This window comes from Musca vetustissima, unplaced genomic scaffold (genome assembly GCF_032173495.1).
Source record: "Musca vetustissima isolate MV318-11 ecotype Yass unplaced genomic scaffold, APGP_CSIRO_Mvet_v1 utg4512, whole genome shotgun sequence".
NCBI lineage: Eukaryota > Metazoa > Arthropoda > Insecta > Diptera > Muscidae > Musca > Musca vetustissima.
Genome location: NW_026880922.1, coordinates 236,651 through 255,839, shown reverse-complemented (window position 1 = coordinate 255,839; position 19,189 = coordinate 236,651). Strand labels below are relative to the sequence as shown.

General features: G+C 32.5%; 1 protein-coding gene across 2 annotated transcripts in view; it reads right to left on the bottom strand.

Moving 5' to 3' along the window:
* The window catches only part of LOC133326875 (myotubularin-related protein 6), an 88,906-nt gene that overhangs the window by 67,265 nt on the left and 2,452 nt on the right, over positions 1-19,189 (bottom strand). Inside the window, exons 1-2 of one of the 2 annotated variants that reach the window (XM_061535487.1) lie at positions 7,905-8,157; positions 876-992 (exon numbers count right to left, since the gene is read on the bottom strand). In XM_061535487.1, the coding sequence (XP_061391471.1) occupies positions 876-992; positions 7,905-8,138 (351 nt within the window). In that variant the 5' untranslated portion in view covers positions 8,139-8,157. Of the gene's footprint in view, positions 1-875; positions 993-7,904; positions 8,158-19,189 lie in introns of those variants that run through there. The other variant, XM_061535488.1, reaches the window with a different exon arrangement.

Genomic DNA, 19,189 nt, shown 5'->3' with positions numbered 1-19,189 from the left:
TTTTAGATATAGTCCCAAAGACAAGATATCATTACTGGCATGTTTACGTCGCTATTTTCCTATTTTTACCCGATCCTTGCTCAGAAAACCTTATACATTTTGCAGAACTCCAACATAGGTCTGAAAAGTACGATTTTTTCCTTTTGGCTTCTTAATATACTCGACCAGGTCTTTCGTCTAAATAAGAAATTTTCCAACCTCTTAAAATATTGTTGCACAGTGTTTATTTCTCATGTAGGAAATAACAAAAATAAAAACAATCAAATTAACATTTTATTTAATTCTCATAGATATATAACCTTAAAAAACACAATAATAATAACTCAATGCAATCAAATAATATATTTTATGATTATTATCCACTATAAAATCCTCCCATTTCATTTGTGTAATGGTTCCAATTTTTTATTCAATATTTATTTGACTAAAAAAAGAAAAAAACAAACAAAACTTTCCAATCCTTTTTTGCCTTCCATAAATTGTAACGAAGTACGAATATGTGTTAAATCTTTGGGGATATGTTCCATATTCAAAGTATTTATTTATGCACTTTGTATATATGTAAACTGGGTATACTATATATGTAAATACAAATACATACATTTAAGTACGAACGTATGTTAGCCTTTAGTGTCCCAAAAAGGAATTTACCCGACAACAAAAGAACACTTTATTGTAATAAACAGGGCAAATGAACTTGACTCGATTCGAAAAGAAGAGATTGTGTAGTGTGTTATACAACACCGTTTTTAACATTTTAAAATACTGGGTCTTCTGTATCAACAGCAAAAGCGTAGTAGTAACATGCTATAAATATGTTTTGGTATTCTTTGTATTTTTTTTTTTTTAATCTTTGTATTTTTTCTGTTACTTACCCATGTCTCCTTGTTACTGTCCGGTTCGACAAATATCAAATGTGTTGCTGTTAAATACAATGTTCCGACAATGGGATTTTTCGTATTGTAACGATCAATCATACGGACATTTTCAACCTGTAAAATACAAGAAAAACAACAAAAACGTGAAATGAAAAATCAATAAAATTCCATTAAAAAGGAGGTGTTGAATGACAGATATGGGAATAAAGAATATTTATGTATGTCCATACATATGTATGTATTTTTATGGTCTTAACATGTAAAAAGGGAATATAATCGGTTCGTTCGTTGAACAAATATCCATATCAGATTTAAGGGAACCTCCCCCATTGTCGATTATAAATTTTCAAGATCTTCATTGGACTGGTAAATGAATACCAATGCATGTTAAGGTTTGTAACTTTACACATATATAATTGAAGATTTAAAAGAGAAGAAAAATAATTTGCAAACTTTGGTTGTTGTTGTGGGCATGATAACTCCTCACTGGAACATCGGAATCCGGAAATTCCAACGGTGTTAGAAAGAGTACATGTCTGGATCTCGTATGAACTAGGTTTATTGACTTCGCTCAAAATTAACGAAATGGCGGACCTTTGATTTTTGTTTTAATTCGCCTATACGATAGCTATACATATGTGTGAAAATAAATTCGAATTTGTTTAGCGAAGACGCAAACCACGTTAGGTGTTGCTGCCAGTATAACGGTATTGATATACAGTATAACAGAATTAAATTCGTATTTAGAACACATAAATGCCATAAAAATACTAATTTATTCACACACATATATATATATATATAGGGGAGAGGGGGGCACCTTTGAACGTGGGGCACCTTTGAACAGCGCTCATAAAATCTTGGTTTAATATTTTTCCGACCTGCAACCACATTTTTGTATATGGCAATCTTGTTCTCTATATGCGTAAACCACTTTGGCTTGGTTTTTCAGTTGTTGAAAATTTGTGCATGGGTGACCATGTTTTCTCAGTGTGATTTAAACTTTTATTCATTTGGTTGTAAGGGCGCAGGAAGAATTATGTGATAGTTTTCTTTCGTCAAACAAATTTTTTGCATTCCAACAATCATTTCAAACATAACTTATGTATTTTCTTTCATATATATTTATTACAAAAAAAGTTATTTTAAATTTCCGTAAAATGCCATGGGTGGGGCACCTTTGAACATGCCCATTAAACTCGAGTAAAAACAGAAGTTTTTAACTTTTGGCTTCGATTTCTCAAAATTTCAAATCGGTTAATAAGATTACGAAATTAACTGTATTTTTCACCATATTAATTTTTGTTTTTAAGTAATTTTATGTTTTAATAACTTTTGATCTAAATTTTTAAAATTTTGAAAATTTTTTATATATTTTTTAATGAATTAATGCATTTCTGATATGTATTAATAAAATACATACATATTTGAACATAAACACTGTAAAAAACCATGTCGTTCAAAAATGTCAAGCCTTGTTTAAAGGTGCCCCCCTGGGGGGGGGCAGTTTTGAACACTTTGAGTTCGTCCATTAAAACAGTAATGACATATATTTATCAAGCTTATAGTATGTCATATCTATATTCATTTTAAAGGTTACATATGTGCCTATTAGTTAAAATTTATTAGAAACTAAAAATTATAAAATAAAAAATTTTATAAGGCTTGAAAGCAAAAAGTGTTGAAAGGTGACCCCCTCTCCCCTATATATTTAACTTGTGTTCATATATGTATGTATGTAACTAATGTACTTTATATAACTTTTTGTTTTGTTAATGCGTTTATGTTTTATTATATTCTAGCATAGGCCCGCTACGTTGTTAGCGGAATTTTTGTATAGTTAAAATAAAAAAGACCCCCTCTCCCCTATATATTTAACTTGTGTTCATATATGTATGTATGTAACTAATGTACTTTAAATAACTTTTTGTTTTGTTAATGCGTTTATGTTTTATTATATACTAGCATAGGCCCGCTACGTTGTTAGCGGAAGTTTTGTATAGTTAAAATAAAAAAACGCCACAAAATATACTTTTTATATTTGAATATTTACCATAAATTAGAACTATTTCAAATAATGATAGGTACTATATCTTATTAAAAAAAATAAGAAATAGGTCTCCGCATTTCTTTCGAACAGATACATTATTCTACTAAATCGAGTACAACATACTTATATTTATATTTTCTGAAAGTGTACTATGATTATTATTACTATTATTATTATTATTTTCTCGATCCTCCCGATGGACCAATGCAAATAGTTAGTTTTTTTAATTTTTTTGGTCCTTTAGGTAATTCAATGTATTACGTTTTAGTAATTGTGTACCCTTATAATACGAGTTTTTAATAAAATATTTTGCACAGCGCATCATTTATTATACAGAGACCTGATTTTATAGGGAAGATTTCCATTAAAATTGCAGAAATTTAGAAATTTATTTACGTGTTACAAAATCCTCATTGGAAAAAATTGTCGGTATTCCTATATATCCTTGACATAAAGATCCCGCCCATTATTCATTACATCGAAAGTATGGTTTAAAACATCATTGGAAATAAATATCAGTACTGTTACGACATAAATTTTAGAAACATTTGCATTTAAAAATGCCAACAATTTAGTACTCGTTGTGTTCAGCGAATTTTTTTGCATCGTTTCACTTATTTGTGTATGAAGCCTCGTCCGTTTTTCACTATATCGGAAGTTTAAACCCAAGTTTAAAGATTAGTACTAAAATTCGGATAACTGTCTCTAACCATTCCTATTTTGTACTTTCTAATACAAATTTTCGAAAATAAAACATAAACAATTTGAGGACTCTGCCTCTAATCGTTCTGTCGTATACAATATTTAGTACAGCGCAAATGTCCAACAATAATGCGAAAAGTTTTTCTTTCATAGAAAAAACCTTATACCAATTTCTATACCCACCCGTACCGCTTTATACAATGTTTTGTACTTTTTAGTACATTTTAGAACTTATTTCTGGAAAATATTTATGTATAAATGATTTTGTCATAATTACAGATAAGTATTTTATTTATAACAGGATCCTATTTGTATCCGTACACAATATTGAGTACTTGCTAGTAACGTGAGTAAAATTTACAAACTTTTTGGCGAAAAACATTTGTTTATAGAGCATGTCGCTCTATTAGTTATAGTCTAATACTAAATTTCAGATATCAATCTCTATCTTTTCCATTATAATTGTATATTTTGTACCATTTTGGTACTAATTTCAAAAATATATTACTGTCTAGCATAGTATTGATAATAGTTAAATCTACGTACCGCGTTTCATATTTTCATTTCTTCCTGTTCTATTATACTACAGTATTTAGTACATTTTAGTACTAATTTCAAAAAAATTATGCGTGACATTCTGTTTGTAATAGAGTAAGCTACATACTAAATTTCAGATTCTTATTTCTACCTGTTGCATTGTATTTTTTTATTTGGTACTTTTTATCACCACTTTAGTACTTATTTCCAAAAATTGAAATGCCTAGCATTCTATTTGTAATAGTTAAATCTATATGCGAAGTTTCACATTTGTATCTCTATCGGTTATATTGGAATATAATATTTACAACTTTTTAGTACATTTTAGTATTAATTTCCAAAAATAAGTTGGCCCATCATTCTGTTTGTAATAGCTTAAGTTACATACCATATTTCAGATATCTATCCCTACCTTTTCCATCGTTGTATAATATTTAGTACTTTTTAGTACCTTTGGTACTAAGTTACAAAATTTGTTCACACATTCTGAATCGCTTATCATGGACAAAGTTGTGTACCAAATTTTACAGTTCTACTTCCAACCCTTTCGGTGTTTTACAGTTTTAGTACTTTTTATTACCATTTTAGTACTGTTTTTCCAAAATATTTTTGCTAATCATTATATTTGTATTAGCTTAAGCTACATACCAAGTTTCAGATATGTATATATACCAATTCCATACCTATATAATATTTAGTACTTTTTAGCACCTTTTAGTACTAAATTCCAACATTTTTTCACACACATTACTTCGCTTATCCTAGGCAAGGCTGTATACCAAATTACAGAGTTCTACATCTAACCGTTCCCGCGTAATACAGTACTTTTTAGTACCATTTTAGTACTAATTTCCAAAAAATATTATTGCACCTCATTATATTTGAAATTGCATAAGCCACATACCAAGTTTCAGATATGCATCTCCATCGATTCCATTCAAATATAATGTTTAGTACTTTTTAGTACTAAATTTAATTACACATTCCTCTGCGCTCTAATAGACAAAGCTGCATACCAAATTTCAGAGTTCTATATCTAACCGTTCCCGCGTAATACAGTTTTTAGTACCTTTTAGTACGAATTTCCAAAAACCCCACTTTATCACACGCCTACGCACCAAACCCGACCTACATGCCAAATAAAAAGTTTCTAGCCTTAGCCGTTTCGTCTGGGCGTTGATGATCAGTCAGTCACTTATAACGCAACTCTTTTATATATATAGATTATTATTATTACATGTGTTTTATATATTTTAAGTTCAAAATTGTACATATAACAAAAAAAGTATACGTAGATCAATAACCGTGGTATATTTGTACCCATCCAAAGATAGCTCTGTAACTCATTAAAAAATTTGACTATCGTGAGGTTTTTTAGTTATTTTTTTATTGGGATCTTATTTAGGTGTTCATCAATCCCTTTGCAAATTTTTGTGGCCCTGGACAACATGAGGCCATCAGGGCGACTCGTGGAAATTAGAAACTACCCTGGTTTTCCTTGTATACAGGGACTAAAACAATTATTATTGCCAATTATTCACATTTTATGAGTTTTGAGATTGTGATTGGCGCATTTTAACCATTATTTAATACTATTAAACGTTATTTAATGATAGATTATATATGTACGCCAATTTAGGATTGTAATAAATCCGACTAATTCGATTATAGAAAAAGTTTCAGTCACAATATGAAGATTAATTGGAAAATTACGGACAATAATCATTGTTTTTGTCCCTGTATACCAAGGAAAAACCAAGGTAGTTTCTGACTTCCACGAGTCGCCCTGATGACCCCATGTTGTCTAGGGCTAGGATTGATGAACACCTAAATAAGATCCCAATCAAAAAATAACTAAAAAAGCTTAACCCATTCGAAAGCTATAACGGATTTACTATGATTGTTTTAGATAGATTATCATTTAAGCATGGATTCAAATATATATTATTTTAATGTATATATAATTTTGAGTTCCTACATCTAGACCAGATCCGTGTAGACTAATTTAAAAGAAAAAACCTCACGATAGTCCAATTTTCTAATGAGTTACAGAGCTAGCTTTGGAAGGGTACAAATGTATCACGGTTATTGATCTACGTAGGTAATAACTTTAAAAAATTGTAAAAATTATATATGGAAAATATTTTTAATGGTTTTCCTCGATTATGTGTGAAAATACATCAAGAATGATTCCTCAAAATTTGATCCAAATATCTCCATTATTAAAAATTTTACAGCATTTTTATTCAAAAAAGTTACAAATGTACCCGGTTATTGACCGTAGGGTTAATTTGATGTCTTAAATTACTTTTTATATAAAGGAAAAAGTCGTTACCCACTGTGCGAAAACGGGTGAGAGTGAGCCACATTTCAATACATCGTTGGAAAGGACATTGAAAGGACTTTCAGAATATGTATCGGGTATGACCCTAAATATATTAGAAATATCCATATACGGATATTTGAAATTTGTTTCGAAATTTCATAAATAATGAGTTCTCTAATCCAGTTTTCAAGTGTTATTCAAAATTGTTCAGTTGTAAAAATAAATAATTTATTCGTTATTCGATAATTCCATTCGAAATTCTGTAAGTTATTATTAGTAATAGGTCCCCCTAAAATCGATAATTTTTATACCCTACACAACTATGTTGTCAGGGTATTATAGCTTTGTGCAGCCCCAAAAGTTTGTAACGCCGCGAAATATTGGTCCTAGTATACCGATCGTCATATCTCGACTAGCTGAGTCGATCTAGACATGTGTGTCCGTCCGTCCGTCTGTCCATTATAATTTGTAAACACGATACAGGCCACAGCTATGAACCAATCTTCACGAAATTTTGCATGTAGGATGGGTTCTGGCCAATGAAGACCCCTATTGTTTTTGGGAAAGATCGGTTAATATTTAGGGGATGAAATGGACAAAAACTTCATTTTGTCTGATTTTCTGGTCGCTCCAGAGGCCGCAATTATGGCCTAAACAACACGAATTTTTGCATGGAGAAGGGGATCGGGCCAAGGAATAAGAATGTCTGTTTTGATAAAGATTGGTCAATATTTAGCGGGTCAAATGGACCCATACTTTTGTGTGAAAAATGGCAATATTTGTATTCTATGGCATATGCATTTACTCCTGAAGGACATAGACCCGAGAAATTGATATTATATCCAATAGGAGTTGTTGGCCATTAAATTGATACCAATTATATTGTCGTATGTGCTCGGATATGAGAGTTACACTTAAATATTTACAGTTGCTTACGTATTCAGATATTATTTAGTAACCCATTACCATACTGTAGAGCGGAAATATAGCGCTGATCGCTTTGAAAATTTCCATGAGGTTCCGGTTATGGTCAAGTACAACGCCTATAATTTGCGGTGATGATCGGATAATAATTTTGGGGTGAAGTGGACCGAAAACTTAATTTCTTTGTGTGTGTGTTTTTCGAGTCGATCTATAGGCCACAATTGAAAGCGGAACATCACAGCACAATCCACGGTGAAAGGAATCTGGGACAAGTAATTAGAAAGACTGTACTGAATATTAGTAATATTTGTTGACTTCTATACAGTCAAGAGGGTGTAAATATTGCGAAATATTGACCAGACTCAGAATATAGAACCACATAAAGTTAGATTTTCTTGGAAGTTGTGTAGGGTATAATATGGTCGGCCCCGTCCGACTATACTGCTCCAAAAAATTCAATATATTTATTTTCCAAAATGCAACAAACCTTTTTCAATACCAAAACATCATTATAAAATATCGGTGGATCCGTAAATTCCTCTTCAATCCATGAGACGACTTTATCGGAGACAAACGGTGGTACTGGTACACCCCAGAGGCGTTTATTTTCTGGCTCCTCAGTTTCCGGTGAGATATTGTCGAAACTTAGCCGCAGTGCGGAAGTTGGCGACAATTGTCGCTCGATTTCATTGAATTTATTCATGAATTTTGTAAAGTCCATATTTGGTGTGGAGAGAGAAGAAAAATACTCTTTTTTTTGTTACGAATTTTAATGTTATTTTTTTTTTCTTTGATGATTTACGACGATGGTGATAATGATATGACAATGTGGTTGTTGTTGCTGCTGACAACAGCCATTTATGACACAAAGAAAATCAGGGTCACGTGAATTATTTTGCGTTTACTTTAGTTTTCTTTGGAAAATCTTTTTGTTACACATCACAGATATAAAAATTATTTTTTTATACCAGCACAAAGACAATCCACCGACATACACACACAATCGTATATATTGAAGATGATATCTTATTCACTTTCACTTTATTAAATCCCAACTCGTTTGAAATTCATACTCTCATGTTGCAAAGGACACGGTCGGTCGGTCGCGTATCAGTGGTATTGTGTGTGTGTGAATGTGAAGATAACAAACAGTCTGACAACAAGGGGAACAATGATGATGGTAGAAGGATGTCTCTAGGTTATGACGTAGCTTTGGCCTTTGGCTGAAGAAATATCCCGCACAAAACTCATACGCTCTCACTCAACTCAAAATTGTGGTATTTTTTGTATTTGTTATAGATGTATAAAAATGAATGCTCGTTCTTCTTTTTTTATAATTTAATCGATTTTGATTTTTTGTTCGGTTTCGTAGTCCTTCCAAAAATAAATTTGAATAGAAGAAGGAAGTTCCCTTTGGTTGGTGGTGGTGTGCTGGTGCTGATGTTGTTAGTATACAAAAACGCTCCGTGCTTAATTTTTTTTAGTTTGACTCGCTTTTTTATTTTATCCGTACACAGTACCACCTTGTCCGAGGTTCAAAACGACACTCAACGTCGAAAGGCATTAGACCATAATGTAGTGTCTTAGGTTGTAGTTACGGGGAGAAAAAAATATTGGGAAATTTTTTGGGAGAATTTTATTTTCTCTTTTCAAATGAGCAACGACAAGTTGAGATGAGTCCTTTGTCAACAATATGAGAATCCTTTTCTTTTTTTTAGGTTCATTCATAAGATTTTGGTTTCTTTCTTGATAAACACAAACAAAAAGGATTGTTTATTGTGGTTTATTTTGGAGGAGATAATTGTCAGAATTACACTCGAAAAAAAATTGTGGTTCAAAGGGGTGATTAAGGAATAAAGAAACACAAACTTAAGGACAACCAGAATATTTTTTAGACATATCAAAAGGCATGGATTTTTCGGAAATGTTTTTTTTTCAAGGAATATCAAAATATGTGGATTTAATAAATTAATGACTTTCAAACACTTAGCGTTTGATAAAATTTATCAAAAGAGGGTTACATTTTTTCCAATTTTTTTGTCAAGGACTTTGAAAAAGCGTGAATTTCTGAAGAATGTTTTTAAAGACTATCAAAAGACGTAGATTTAAAAATATATATATTTTTCTAGGCGTGAATTAAAAAAATATTTTTTGAGGACTTTTAATTGGCGTGAATTTTTAAAAAATATTTTCTATGGCGCGAATTAAAAAAAATGTTAACGACTTTAAAAGTGTGTGAATTTACAAAAAAAGTTCAAGGCTTTCAAAAGGTGTAGATTTTGAAAGAATATTTTCAGAACTTTCAAAACAAATTTTTTACAGAATATGTTTTAAGGACTCCAAAAGACTGGATTTTAAAAATATTTTTTTAGGCATTTATATGGCTTGGACTTTTAAAGAATATTAATGACTTTTTAAAAGGGTAAATTTTTTAAGAATAATTTTTAAGGACATTCAAATGGCTTGGATTTTTAATAAATATTTTTTCAGGGACGACTAATAAAAAAAGACATGGATTAAACAAAAATATCTCCCAAGGACTATCAAATGGCTCCTTTAAAAAATATTTTTTCAAGAATATTCAAACAATTTCAAAATTCGTTGACTTTTAAAAAATACTTTTTCAAAGACTATCAGAAGACGAGGATTTTTAAAGAATATTTTTAAGGATTTTCAAAAAAACGTGTTTTGAAAAAAGATTGAATCATAAAAAAATATTTTTTAAAGTCATTGAATAGTTTTGGATTTTTAAAGAATATTTTTATGACTTTTAAAAAAAATGAGAATTTTCAAATACTTATTTTGAAAGTAGTATAAAAGGAAATCCATTACTTGTATATGAACTATAAGACTTTATTTAAAATGCTTCGGAATATCCGATTTGGATATGCATTGGATTTTGTTGTATGATTTGTTGCAATTTTAAAGACAACTTCTGATAGAAATCCTGCTCTCTATTTGTAAAAAACTCTAGTAGTCGATTTTGCACAATCACATTAAAGAAATTTTGCAGATGTGTGTGGTTTCTACCGTTGTGTGTGGCCTACCCTTGTCCTGGTGGAACACAACACCTCTCCTGTTGACCAATTCTGGCCGTTTTCTGATGAATTGTAAATGGTTTATTATAGTTTTATGATAGATTTTTAGCTCCTGGTCGATGTTACGACTGCTAACATGACTGCCAATTTCGATAATTTCTTCGATTTTATCGACATTTTCGACAACTGACCTACTGTGCGAGGTGCATCTTTAACGTCAAAAATACCTGAAAGGAATCTACAAAACCAAAATTTCACATAATTGGCTGTTACAGTATCGGAACAATAAACATCATTCAAAATTTTAGCCGCTTGACTTTCATTTTCGCCTTTGTCAAAGAAAACCCGTAAAATGTGCCGAATTTTCTCTTCGTTCACTTCCATTTTTAACTCACTATAACTCACAACTGAATGCACCATACAAAAAACAGCAAAATATTGTTTTTACTGCGAAATGTCACCCTTCCAATGAGCATAATTCTGAAATTGCTTAATCGATACTTTACGAGAAATCTTTTTAAAAATTAGATAGGAAGGTGGATTTCAAAAAAATATTCAAAGGATTAAAAAATGTATCAAACGGCATGGACCCATTATCTGCGAGAAAATAATTTACCATCTAACTTCATTTTATCACAGTGATTATAAAATGAGCTTAGGACCCCCTAAAATTTTAAAAATTGTTTTATTCGCAACGTGTATGTGTACTGTGCTAGAGACATTAAGTGTTAGAACAGAAAATTATCACGGGAGATTTGTGATATATAACGGCATTTATGAAATCAATCAAAATTACGTGTCCCACGTAATTAGCACATCTGGGAATTTTAAACTTAAATGTCGTTGATATTATTTACAAAAAACTACTTCGCGTTAACAAATTCAGTTTGATGAATTGGCAACAATCCGTACTGTAAACCAAAAATTATGAAATTCTTCCTTTCTATAAAATATAAAGATGCAAATGGCCCAGAAATGGTTAGAATAACTAATATTCGATAAATAGTTATAAAAAATCGAAATAAAAACTCGAAGGTTAGAAATTCACTTAAGGGAACCCCCCCATTCACGATTTTAATTTTTCAAGATTTTCAATGGGCTGGTAAATCAATACCAATGCTTGTTAAGGTTTGTAACTTTGCACATATATAATTGAAGATTTAAAAGAGAAGAAAAATAATTTACAAAAAATTTTTGTTATTGTTTTGTTGTTGTTTTTTGTAATTAAAGAAAAGTCCATATTTTTGATGGAGGGCATGATAACTCCCCACTGGAACATCGGAATCCGAAAATTCCAACGGTGTTAGAAAGAGCACATGTCTGTCTCTCGTATGAACTAGGATTATTGACTTCGCTCTAAAATTAACAAAATGGCGGACCTTTGAAAAAATATTTTTTTGGAAAATCGCCGATTTTTTACCAAAAACCAAGTTAAAAAGTAAGGAAGATGTTCACCGATTGGCTTTATCCTAATTCATACGATAGTTGTACACTCACAGAGAAACGTGTAAAAATTTGGAATCGATTGGGTCATTAGTTTTTGAGTTATCGTGCCCGCCATTCACAAAAGAGAAAAACGCGTTTAAAGTTTGAGAAGCCCTTTAGCCGTCACTTGATGCTGACACAATATATCGGCTATATCTTCAAGAGTTCTTGAGATTTTCACTAGAAATTTTGTAGGGACATTCTTGAATGAGTGTAGATTCGAATTATATCAAGAAAATTGTTGACCCCGAGAATGGTGGTCTCCTTAAAGCAAAATCGTAGTCAGTGTAAGTCTAACTGGTTACATACTCCTATATCCATGATCATTTAGTTTCGACTGATATTTTTTCGATAAAATTCTTTGTTGTTCTACTCAAATAATTGATTTGATATATCAAATGTCATTACAAATTGATATTTCTCCACATTTTCCCGACAATAACTTCCCACATTTGGTTATGACGTTTTACGGGTATGATATTCGCCTCCTCATAAGATGGTCCACAAATGCCATGAGAAAGGGTTCATATAGTTGCTTCAATTACGCCATTGTATCTGTAACGGCATCCACTTTAGGTAATTTCTATCACCTTTATAGATATGTTTATTTTTTTATTCATTCACCCCGAACTCTGCCAATTGAGGATCCAAAATGCTAAATATAATATAAACCATAAATAACTGGATATAAGACATTCATCTACATACTTGTATGCGTATAACATTTCTATTGGACTTTTTCACAGAAACCAGTTAATATTTGTTAATAATTATGGATTTAAAAAATATAGATAATATAACCTTTTCTATATCATGAATATAAGATAAAATACAAGATTAAAGCAAATGAGAATTCTATAGCGCAAAACTACATAAATAAATAAATAAACTCTACATTTATTATAGCTACTGCCTTCCGTTGTTAGGTTTTCTCTCAAACGTCTTTTTTTCCCGCCCATTACTGACGTTAAACAAAAATTTCCCAATTTTATTTTTATGGACATGCGCATTTAGCGGCACAGTGGCTAATTTATGTTGGCAATAGTCAATATTACGATTTTCCATCATGTTTGTAAATATTACATAGGAAATTATAAAAATCGGAAAAATACTTCAACTCCGAACAAATATTACCTAAAATATGCCCAATGTATTTTTAAATTCACAGTAATATGAAATTTTAAGATTTTTATATTTTAATGCCTGTGAGTTTCGGTCGTACCGCTGAAAATATCGCTTCTGCAAGTGATGCTGATGACTCGAGTATGGTACATTATGGCGTAATGCATTTTAATCTATACCAGCTGACCATTCACAACATCATAGATACGCAAAATGCGTGCGTGAACTACAGGCGATGGACGAAATTTTTTGAACAAATTTTTTCTTTGACAATAAAGCACATTTAAGTCATATTTGGAGTTCTTACTATGCTCAAGTAATTGAAGAGAGACCATTACATTCAGAAAAAGTCACTGTTTGATGGGCTTGCTATTGAAGAATCCGACTTAGAGAATATGTGGTTTCACAAGCAACACAACTCGAGCAAATATAGCTTTATTGCAAGAGACATTTCATGGACGCGTAATTACTCTTTGTGGCAATGGTGCTATGCGGAGAATTAGCATAAATATTTTTCAAAAATTTTTATCATCCATTGAGCCATTCATTAGTCATGTTGATGATTTTTAACACTCCATGACGCCAATGGGTCAACGAATCTTTATTTAGTATATTCCCAAAACATATACTGAAATTCAGATAAGATATTTTAAATGTATATACATATAAATTAGACTTTAATATGGCAGACACAATAAGAGAGTGGTAAATGTCATTGATTATAAAATATGAGGAAGTCATATAATTCCATCATTCCTTCTTTACGGCCAAGCAATTCCTTTTGATTTCTTCAATTCTTTGTTTACATTCATTTGTGTGCATTGGAATTCCTCAGTCGCAATAGACTAAAAACACTTGACAAAACAGAATTAGGTCTAGATGAGTCAAAAATCTGCATTGTCAATAGAAATGTTATCAGAGCTAAGGGATTTATGGTTATGACGTCGTTGGTAATATGAGATTGGAAATAAATATGTGGTATTTTTGTTCCAGCAGTTAATTCTACTCAATCGACTTTGCTTTACAGATTCTAAAAAGAGGGGAATTGTACACATGAAAATTGGTGGCACTGGTAACAATTAAATGGGTGTAGCGTGTCATGATGGACCATTATAAAAATTCTAATCAGATTTTTTGGTGTCGTGCAAAAAATACCAATATTGGTGGCTACATCCTCCTGATCTAAATAGTTCTAAAACCTGATCTTCTGCAATTCCTTTTGATTTCTTCAATTCTTTGTTTACATTCATTTGTGTGCATTGGAATTCCTCAGTCGCAATATAGACTAAAAACACTTGACAAAACAAATTAGGTCTAGATGAGTCAAAAATCTGCATTGTCAATAAAAATGTTATCAGAGCTAAGGGATTTATGGTTATGACGTCGTTTGTAATATGAGATTGGAAATAAATATGTGGTGTTGTTGTTCCAACAGTTAATTCTACTCAATCGATTTTGCTTTACAGATTCTAAAAAGAGGGGAATTGTACACATGAAAATTGGTGGGATTGGTATAACAATTAAATGGGTGTCATGATGGACCATTATCAATTCCTAATCAGATTTTTTGGTGTCGTACAAAAAATACGAATAGAGGTGGCTACATCCTCCTGATCTAAATAGTTCTAAAACCTGATCTTCTGCTGCTATCGATAAGGAGTGTTTTCCCAGAATTGAATTCATTATAAATTCCTGACGACCTAACGACCTTTTAAATTTGTCTCTATGACAGTTTCTTCGACATTCTTGAACTGTTGTTGTACTATGCTGCTTGTGAAATGTCGTGTTGATAATCAGATAGCATAAACTGAAGCTTGGGAACAGGAATGCCTCAACATTACAAATGACGATAAAAATGATACAGGCACTTAAGATTCACCTTTCCTTGCATACTTGACGGCATCGCGATAGCAGTAAATTGATATTTGTAACAGCGATTTTTTTCATTTTGTATCATACAACAAAATGGTGCATATTTGGCCCACATTGGACATTCGGAAACATGTGAAATAAAGTCCTATAGTTCATATTAAACCAGTAAGGAAAGTAGTAAAGTCGGACGGGGCCTACTATATGATACCCTTCAACACTTTGGGTATATTCAACAGATGAATCCTAACAGACGTCGCATTTTTAAAGGACCAGTAAAATTAAATTGCATTCATAAACATGTCATTCTGCAACCGAAACTAAATTTTTCATTTGGTCAGATATAGAAGCTATATCTAAATCTGAACCGATTTCAGGAAACTTAACACACATCATTCTAGACCAAATTCATTAAGGTGTGCCAAATTTCGTGCAAATCGAAAGATATTAAGGGACTTTGGTGCACCATTTACATGAAATCGGACGAAATTATATATGGGAGCTATATATAAATCTGTACCAATTTTCACGAAACTTGGCAGACATCACTCTAGGCTGATTTCAGAACGTTATGCCAAATTTCATGCAAATCGAAGGGTATATAGGGACTTTGGTGCACCATTTACATGAATTCGGACGAAACTATATATGGGAGCTATATCTAAATCTGGACCGCTTTTCACGAAACTTGGCAGACATCATTCTAGGCTCAATTCAGTACGTTATTCCAAATTTCGTGGAAATCGAAACATATATAGGGACTTTGGTGCACCATTTACATGAAATTGAACGTAACTATATATGGGAGCTATATCTAAATCTGGACCGATTTTCACGAAACTTGGTAGACATCACACTAGGCTCAATTCAGTACGTTATTCCAAATTTCGTGGAAATCGAAAGATATATAGGGACTTTGGTGCACCATTTACATGAATTCGGACGAAACTATATATGGGAGCTATATCTAAATCTGGATCGCTTTTCACGAAACTTGGCAGACATCATTCTAGGCTCAATTCAGTACGTTATACCAAATTTAGTGCAAATCGGAATATTTATAGGGACATTGGTGCACCATTTACCTGAAATCGGACGAAACAATATATGGGAGCTATACATAAATCTGGACCCATTTTCTCGAAACTTAGCAGACATCTATACCTAATTCGGTACTCTATGCCAAATTTCGTGCAAATCGGAAGATATATAGGGACTTTGGTGCACCGTTTACCTTAAATCGGGCGAAAATATATATGGGAGCTATATCTAAATCTGAACCGATTGTTCGTCCTTGGGCCAAACAAATGAGTTGTGTCAAATTTCATCCAAATCGGATTATAAATGCGACCTGAACTTTGTTTACAATTTAACACCAACAGACGGACGGACGGACATGCGTAAATCGAATCAGAAAGTGATTCTATGCATATTCTCAAAAGGAACCATGTGTCTATCTCGTTTCCTTTTGCCTGTTACAAACATATGCACAAAGACATAATACCCTGTACCACAGTGTGGAGAAGGATATAAAAACGTACCACAAAGTTTCAAAATACTGAATATGTTGGACCAATATGGATAAATTTCAGTAGAAAGATTTTCTACCCAGTGATAATACAAAATACCAAATTGCAGTGATAATACAAAATACTAAAGCTTCACATTACCGAATATTTTAGGGTACTTTTATATGAGGGCTACATAGATGCTTGGGCCAATTGGGCAATTTTTTGCTCAGTGAAAAACGCTAATATCAATTTATTACTAATTAGAAGCAATGCGGATAAAACTTGTGTCTAAAAGCTTCAAAATACCGAATAATGGGGTGTGCCGATTTATATGTTGGTAGCTACCCTATAGGACCAATGTTGATCATTTTTGGCAGGGCAATTTATTTGCTCAGTGAGAGTCCTTAATATCAAATTAGAACCAATTCGATTGCAAAACGTGCAGCAAAGCTTCACAATGCCGTTATATGGGGGTTACCTTAAAAAGGTAACACAATACCACCAGGTTCATTCTGGAACATCATCTGAACTAACATACCAGTTTGAGTGTTTAGAGAATAAGCGCGATGATCTTTGTAGTCAGAACCCTACTGAGCCCAAAGTAAGGAATCTAACATTCCAAAATTCAATAGAATAGTCGGCAAGCATAAGTAAATTTTGGGTAGCGGTAAAATATGTCGCACTCTAACCTAGAAAGACAATATGACTGGACTTATGTTACAAAACTAATGTGAAAGATCCTAAAATATACTCACATTAATGTACAAACTCAAAGTAAGAGATCTGACACAGAAATTCAATTGATTAGCGGGCGAGCATGGCAAATTAAGTGGCTAGTAGTGCTGCCACATCGGTACATGGTCGAGTAAATTATGGGCAACGTTGTAGACGCTCTATAGCCCAGGAAAAAAAGTATGATCGGACTTCGGTCTGATTTAATGCTGACAGATCCGAAAGGTAATCGAGGCTATTAAATCGGTAAAGAAACCAGCACAATTCTACATTTATCCTCAGAGATTGATTCTGACGAAATATAAGGCTGGGGGAAAAGAAATCCATTATTACGTTTTCTAATTAAATTGGTTTTAATTTAATATTCAGGATATTTCATATAGGCCCATATTCGGTATTTTGTAGCTTTTGCGCTTTGTTTTTCAATAAACTGTAATTTGGTATTTTGAATTTTCACTGCCAACCAAAATGATTAACATTGGTCTTCTTTTTAGGTTAGCTCCCACATAAGACTACATTTCAAATATGGGTATTTTAGGCACCTTTTTCATCCGAATTGGCCCGAATTAGATTTTTAAGGTTTCCATGGCGTTTTAAACCTTCCTACCAAAAATAATCGGTTTACGTTTAGGTATATTGCTCATATTACGCTACCGATTCATTTTCGGTATTCATTTTCATTTAGCCCAATTATCGGCATGAGAGTAGTTTAAGGCCCGGTCGTGGATAATTTGGAAATTTTTGCCATATATGGTCCTTGGGTTCTTGATTATGACTGTGTACTTTTTCCTTGCGATAATACGTATTTTCGGCCAATTTTCCGTTCGGACCCTAGTATGTTCTCACTAAGGCAATATCGGGGTATACATTTAAAACGGTTGAAGTCCTGATTACAAAAATGTAATCTCCTTATCGTTGAAACCCATACTTCCTGAGTTACGGATTTCCAAATGCCTTATTGTTTTTATTTTTTTTTAATAATACGGATTTCTGCAAGAACTAATTTATACCGTTGTAAATCAGACCTAAACTAGTTTTGTTCCCAATTATCCATTTTAATAGTTGTAATGTGGCATTATGCTATATTGGAGGGTAAACAAACATTTTTGTGTTATAAATAGGCCCAAATACATACACATAAAGGTCCCGTCAAAAAACCTAGTTCTAGTTTTTACAAAGAAGTGTTTTTAGTTAGTTTTAGGCCTAATTAAGGGCCGATGTAGCTCAAGTTCCAAGCTAATATTTTAGTTTTGAATTCTAATACCGTCCACCACGCTAAATATTAAATAGGAAGGATGTTTTATATAGGACCTGGTCCTAAATGCGGGCCGATACAGTTCATTCTCAAACCTCACGTTTTTATGTAGATATCCTCCGAGAGAAAAATTAATACAACATATGGCTAAATCGACTAAATCCTTTTAGAATTCCATACTATGTGGGCTATGAACTGAAAATTTCGTCTACCGAATATCCCTCCTTCTATGATGGAATACAGCTATATGGGATAACCCCAATACATGGACAAATCCGCTATTTTTATATAAAAAAGGGGGTTATAAGGGGACTACCCCTAAAAGGGGGTGAATATTAATAATTTTTGGTAGGAAGATTTGTTACCATATACGACTACAAAATACCAAATTACAGCGAATTCGGTTGAAGACCGTGCTCAAGAACCCCAAAATACCGAATATTGGAGGGTACCCTTATATGGGGGCTACCCGGAAAAATGGACCTATATTTATAATTTTAAGTAGATAGATTTGCTTCGCAATAAGAACTCAAAGTACCAAATTTCAGCGAATTCGGTTGAAAAATGGGCTCAAGAACCCAAAAAAATCCGGAAATTGGGGGTACCTGAAAAAATGGACCTATATTTATAATTTTTTGTGGAGAGATTTGATACCCAATAAGAACTCAAAGTACTAAATTACAGCCAATCCGGTGAAAAAAATCCGGTCAAAACCGCCCAAAAACTGAAAATTGAGAGGTACCGTCCTATGGTGGCTACC